The sequence below is a fragment of the Bubalus kerabau genome, chromosome 5, assembly GCF_029407905.1.
Source record: "Bubalus kerabau isolate K-KA32 ecotype Philippines breed swamp buffalo chromosome 5, PCC_UOA_SB_1v2, whole genome shotgun sequence".
In the NCBI taxonomy this organism is placed as follows: domain Eukaryota; kingdom Metazoa; phylum Chordata; class Mammalia; order Artiodactyla; family Bovidae; genus Bubalus; species Bubalus kerabau.
This window is the reverse complement of record NC_073628.1, coordinates 15,184,972-15,191,760: the sequence shown is the minus strand read 5'-3', so window position 1 is coordinate 15,191,760 and position 6,789 is coordinate 15,184,972. Positions and strand designations below refer to the sequence as shown.

Here is a 6,789-nt window from a genome sequence, read left to right as displayed (position 1 = left end):
GTGACTCTAGGAAGTGGTACCAAAGCTGGTCAAACCAGGCAGCTGACCTGTTACCAGATTTCAGAAGGAGAAGGAAGAGGTCACTTTAGATTGGGGTGGATGACATGGCGGACATTAAGGATGTGAACAGTACATTCATGGGCAGAGGGATCCCACAGAGATTTTGCAGGTGAGAGAAGCAGAGCTAACAGGAGCCTGGGCACTGTGTTGTGTTAACGCAGGTCCCAGGGCGGCAGGAGTGAGTGGGGCAGTCTGGCCAACATTTAAGGTTTCTGTTTGTGTCTGGATGTCTTGGCGGACCAGGTCGGGGAGGACGGCTTTTGTGCTGGGGAAGGATCCTGGCTGCTCGCCCCTCCTTGCTCTGTTGCCCAGCTTCCCACCTGCTTGTACGCAGTTTCGGTTCCTCCCTGGCCCCTTCCATGCTGTTTCCCTGAAGGATGGGGGTGGGTTTCTGCAGACATATCAGATTGCAAGTCCTAATGTCGTGTTTGGATCCAGTACCTTGCTGTGCTTTTAATGAAAACGACTGGCTTACCTCCTCACGAGCCTGCCTACTCTCGAGGGCTGAGGCCTCTGGGTTACTGAAGACCCTCAGCGACTCTCCGTATTTACAGCTCTCACTCGGCTTCAGTTCTCGCACAGAAAAGCCCAGGCCCCGCTCTCTCTCAGCGCACCCTCATAAAGTCATGCAGTGTCAGGCCTCCACGGGGGTTTAGGAGCTCCAGCCTCCTCCTTGCACCGATGACGCCACCGAGACCCACAGAGGGTGGTTGTTTATCCGAGTGCACTGCCAGCTTGCTTAGTCATCGGTTATCTTAGTCTGTTCATGTATTCAGTGAAACATTGAAGAAGTGCTTATAAAGGCTACATTCTGAGGCCAACGTGATTAAAACCACGAGGAGCAGACTAAAGGGACCCACATTCTAGGGGGACAGACTTTGGAAGAAAAAATCACAGCCCACGATCTGTGCTGTAATAGTGAAATGAGCAAAGTGGGGAGGAAGGGGTTGGCTTTGTCTTGCGGAACCAGGGAGAGCGTCACGGAAGAGGTGGCTTTAGAACTGGACCTCGAGAGATGCGGAGGGGTCACTGGGCACAGATGAAGTGAGGGCACACCAGGCAGGGGGAGAACAAAGCCAGCCAGATCATAGAAGGGGATGGGGAGGCCTGGTCGTGGCCTGAGGGGCGGGTGACACAGCCACGTGAACAAGTTAAGGGTGAGACTGGGAAGGGCCAGGGCATGGTCCCCGATAAGGTAACTGTGAGCTGGTGGAGGTCTTTCTTTAGGAAATGATCTGATCTGATTTTTTTTTTTTCCTTTAGTACAATGTCATCTTTACTGGTGTGTCTGATGATGTGGACTGTGAGAGGTTGATGGTAGAGAAACTAATAAGAGAATTGACACTTAAAGTCAGTCCTGACGTGGTCCTGACGGGCCTGATTTGGCCGATATGTCTAAGTAGACAGGACAGGGGCTGGTCACCAAATGCATCTGGGGGATGAGAGAGAAGGAAAAGAGGAGGGTGGCAGAGGTTTCTAGCTTGATTGGCTGGTCACTCATGATGGAGGCAGGGTTGCAGAGGGATGGGTGGATGTGAGTGGGGGGTGAAGGGGGAGATGCAGTGACTGTGCTGATTACGGTTCTCCCAGGAGGAGAGGGGCAGTGCAGGGTCTTGACATTTAGATCTGGGTGTCATCACCTCACAAGTACGTGTGTCAAGGCTGCCACTCAAAGTGACACTGACTGAGTCCCACTTACAGACTCTGATCCAGTCGTCCTGGATCAGAGCTCATCCTCCCTTTGTCTGTCCAAATCCCAATTCTTGTCTGAATCTGACTGGCATAAGGGAATTGTCTAAACACCTCTCTCATTTCAGTCAGGACCCGGGAGTCTCTATGGGTTTCTTTCTTTTTTTTTTTTTAGATGAATAATTAAGAGACACATTTTATTCCTCTGCTGACTGCCATTTTAATAGAAAAAGAATATAAACTTTTACATTATAAAATATATTTCATTTTTTCCCATAGAAACTTAAAAAACACTAACTATAAAATAAATGGATGCTTAAAAGCAAATTTCACATAGTACTGCACCAGTGAGGGAAAATGTGTATTTGGGCACAAATACCCACTAGATTCTGGGCACAAAACATCAGTGAGCACAGAGAGTAACTCCGGTGAATGATAATCTGACTGCTACATGATCTTTTGGTCTCTCTGTCCCACTTCACTTATGATTCAGAGGTTGATCTTCGGATCAGGTCCCCAAAATAAGCAGTGATTGTCTTCAACCTATTATTAAGAAAGTTTTGTTCTATTTCCACTTGCCCTCCAGGCCCAGCCAAGGATGCCACCTGGTCGATATCAGCATTTCTTGGAAGAAAGAAAACGATATTATTAGTGATCTTCTGGGAAAGTCTGAAAATTTCAAAGCCATCAGGAGACATCATGGTGCTGATGTCGAAGATCTCGGCAGTGGCGTAGTCCGGTCCTCCCCAAGGCGGGCTGAGAAACACGACGTCGGCCTTTAGACTAGAAGCCAGCTGCAGGAAATCTCCACAGATGAACTCGATCTTGTCCACTACACCATAAATTTCTGCATTATTGCGAGCAAGATCGATCTTAACGGGATCGATATCGATGGCAATCACTCTCTTCCCTGTTAGGGCAAACTGAATGGTATTTCCTCCAACTCCACAGAAGGCGTCCACAACGGTGCCACTCTCCAAGGACTGGCTGACCCTGCCCGCGATATGCTTGGCGATCTTCTCGGGAGTGACTGAAAACCAGCCCTCTCTGTCTAATTTAATCCCATCATCGAAACGGGAGAAGAGCCTGTACCTCTGAGCCCAGTACTTCACAAGCTCAGGCACGGCAGCGATGTCAGGGGGCAGATTCAGCCCCTTTTTGTTCTTCTTTTTCTTTTTCTTCTTTTTCTGACTTTCAGCTTCAGCCTCTTCCTGGCGAGGGTCCGAAGCAGCCTGCGGCACGCAGGCCTCCGTATCTGTCCCGGCGGCTTCTGGGCTGGCCCCGTCACGCTTCTCTGCTCCCACTGCCCCGGCTGGACACACAGCAGGACGCTGTCCAGGTTCTGCCTCACTCGTTTCCACCGGGTCATCCCCCTTCTCAACAGACACTTCTGGTTCCTCGGAGCCACTGCTTGTGCAAGTCTCGTGCACGTTGTTATGAGAAACCGACTCTGGCGATGCTTCTTCATCCACTGGTTCCTTAACCCATTTTAGAAATTTTTCTACCTTACTCAAAGTTCTGCTTTTCTTAAAACCAGTTTTCTCTGACTCTTCAGTGAAGAAGATGTGCTTGTTTTTCATATTGATTTGTCGTCTCATGTCCAAGGACTTTGACTTCCGCTTCATGTTCTTCTGCAGATAACTGACCCGCCGGTGACTGAAGTTTGAAATTCCTCCATATTTTTGCCCTGAGCCGTGCTTGAATCCTAGAAGAGAACCATCATTGTCAAAGTCTGAGTCCGGGTTTTCATCGAGGTCCAGCTCATGACTCCTCTTGAGTTTGCTTCGCTTCTCTTCAGGCGGATCGTCTCCACTCTCGTCCCCATCAGTCCCACTGCAGTGGTGTCCATCTCTGACTGTGTTTGCTTCTGAGGACTCCTGTGAATCCTGAGCTGGCTGGTCTGTGCTTCTGCTCCCAGACGAGCTGCTTTCTGTGTTTCCTCCATGACTCGGTTCACTGTGGCCAGAAGCAGGGCATTCTCTTCTGCTGGGAACTTCACTCAAACACTGACGTCCATCACAACTTAGGGAGGGATCTAGTTGTCTCTGTTCTACTTTCTCTGAATTCAGACTTATGTTACTAATTCCATTGAGAATTTCACTGTGATCTTTATCACTTGAACTAGAGCTTTCGCTGCCAACAGATAAAGATGGAGAAAAAAGTTCATCTGTTTTCATGTGATTTTCATCTTTCTTGTCAACTTCTATTTCAGACCCACCAGGGTCTGTATCCTGGCTTTGTGAGGCATCAAAAGTCCAGCCCTGAGCTTCCCAGTACTGAAACTGTTCCAGATAGTACCAATACATCTGACTGTAGTGCTGCTCCCACTCCTCCTTTGTGTCTGGAACATTCCATGGTTCTGGACACAGGGTCTGATCTGCATGTTTCTCTTGCCAGCTTTGCCACAGCAGTCCTCCACCGTATTCATTCCAGTACTTTCCCCACATCTCTGTAATTTCCGGCTTTGGACCTACTGTGTTTTCAACGGGAAAACTTTCAGCCTCAATGCCTTTTTGGCTTTGAAGTTTGTACTTTCTAGTGTTCTCATTCTCAGATGAAGAAGGATCGTCCGAAGCCGAAACGTCATCTTCTTCACATTGTCTCCAAGATTCTCTCTTAATCTCATCTAAGTACTTCTTTTGATGTTTTTTCTTTTTCTTTTTCATTATTTTAACTTTGTTTCTAGTATTCATAGATTCCTCAAAATTCTTATGTGCGGACATCCTACCGAATTGAAGGGGCAATCCCATACTCCTCATGAGTTCAGCCTCGGAATCCAGTTCACTCTCATCTGGGTCTGGGCATCTGTTGTCATGAGGCTCTGCAGGGCCCTGGGAGTGGCCACCTTCCTCCTCTTCCGTGGCTTGTTTGCCTGCACTGTTGTCATCTTTAACGCAGTAGCCCTTCAATCCCAAATTGTACAATTTCCGATCTCCGAGGGTTGGACACGCTGGCCGCGGTTCTAGGGCTCCATCACCACGGGTCTGCAGTCCCCACAGGTCGGGGACCACGGGGAGCGGCCCGTGTCCGACTTACTCCACAAACGCCCGCGAGCAGAGGCAGAGGATGCGCGAGCCCTCCCGCAGGTCTTCGAGGAAGAGACACATCTCCGCCACAGGCCTCCACTTCTCGCAGTACATCACAGCGCCTCAGAGGAGGCGGCCACGCTGCAAACGACGCGGGCCGGCCACTGCGTCGCGGTTCGGCTGCCCGGGGCCGAGGGGCGGACGGAGGAAGAACCCCTTGCTGTAGGGCACGAACCGGCCCGGGGGGTTTCTTTCTTTTTTTTCATTTTCCAAGTCATTTCCCAGGACTCATGGCACCTCAGGACTCCAGGGGAGGGCCTGTCAGATGGAGTTTATTTATTGAATGAAAAGCACTTAATAATTTGGTTCTGTTTTCCCTTGTCCTTTTATTTTTCTTTATACCTCTCTCTCTCCTTCCCTGGGCTTTGCCGAGTAGGGAATGGATCAGCAGCTTGGCCAAAACATTCTTGAGTACTTAATTCTTCAGCTGTCTTACAAGCCTGCCTGGTTTATGTAGCTAATCTTTCTCTCTGGTGCTTGTTCCTGGAGGAGCGTGTTTGTGTGTGTGTGTGTGTGTGTGTGTGTATGTGTGTGCGTGTGTGTGTGTGTGTATGTGTGTTGGGGCTGTGGGAGGGCTGGGATGGCCATGGGGCGCTGCTCAGTCAAGAGAACTAAGAGCATGATTAAGTCTGAGGTGTCTGCCTGTGCTCAGCTCTTGCATTCTTGTCCACTGGCTCTGGGTTAATGTTCTCAGACCCCTTGAGCATTCCTGTTCAGTCTGGGGAGCTTGGTGAGGTCATTCATCTCAAGGTTTTTGTGAGATCTGGAGACCCTGCAAAGGTATAGAGAGATGTGGCCCCAGGGTTTGGCTGTCTCTGGGCATCCCTGGGTCCAGATTGGGTCACACTGTGTCCAGAGTCAACAGTGAACAGCCACTTGCTTAAGAAGGGAAGTCAATCCCAGGATGCCCCTTTCTTCCTTAGACACTGATTACTAAGGAGTTTTCTGCTGACCCACATCTCCAGCTCTCCACTGCCCTTCTTCTGCCTTGCTCTACTGATATATGTATAAGATAGATAACCAGTGAGAACATATATACAGCACAGGGAACTCTACTCAATGCTCTGTGGTGTCCTGAATGGGGAGGAAATCCAAGAAAAGAGGGGATGTGTGTATACAGATGGCTGATTCACTTTGCTGTACAGCAGAAACTACTACAACATTGTAAAGCAACTCTACTCCAATAAAAACTAATAATAAAGAGCTGTAACTGACTCTCATATGCAGCATCCTCTGAATTCCTGAGTTCAGGGCCATCCCTCCCAGTCAAGTCAAGCTAACTATTAATCACAACTCTGATAAAGGATCGCCAGTCAAGGAGCAGAGGGCAGGGAGCTCCAGCAGAGGACAGGCTTGGGTGTCAGAAAAACGCAGGTGGTGATGGTGGTATCTCCACCCACTCTGGTCTGTTTCTTTCTGGCAGAAAAAGCAATGACTCTGTGATTCTGACATTTCCCAGGCATCTTGGATTTCATCTTAGGAACATATGTACATTCCTGATGGGTGGACAGTGGAAAAAGAATGGCTTTTGATGCATCTTCTGTGCTAGGTCTTCTGTGAGTGCTCATATACATCATGTCACTGTATGTGAGAAATTCTTGAGAAATAGACATTATGATTATTATTATCATTATTTGGTGAAAGTGAAAGTGTTAGTTGCTTCAGTCGTGTCCGCCTCTGCCACCCCATGGACTATAGCCTGCCAGGCTCCTCTGATGACGGAGTTCTCCAGGCAAGAATACTAGAGTGGTTTGCCATTCCCTTTTCCAGGAGATCTTCCTGACCCAGTGATTGAACCTGTGTCTTCTGCATTGTGGGCAGATTCTTTACCATCTGAGCCATCAGGGAAGGCCATCATTATTTACATTGTAAAAATGAAGAAACTGAAGGCCACAGGGTTAGATGATGTGGCTGAGGTGGTTCTGCTGAGTTGTGGAGAGCCAAGCTGGGTTCC

The 6,789-nt window shown here is 48.8% G+C and overlaps 1 protein-coding gene across 1 annotated transcript; it reads right to left on the bottom strand.

The window, feature by feature from the left end:
* Positions 1 to 1,955: 1,955 nt before the first annotated feature.
* Positions 1,956 to 5,013, bottom strand: LOC129652487 (trimethylguanosine synthase-like). Its single transcript, XM_055581160.1, has one exon. It carries the CDS (start codon positions 4,506 to 4,508, stop codon positions 2,232 to 2,234), a length of 2,277 nt encoding a protein of 758 aa, XP_055437135.1. The 5' UTR covers positions 4,509 to 5,013; the 3' UTR covers positions 1,956 to 2,231.
* Between the last annotated feature and the right edge of the window lie 1,776 nt (positions 5,014 to 6,789).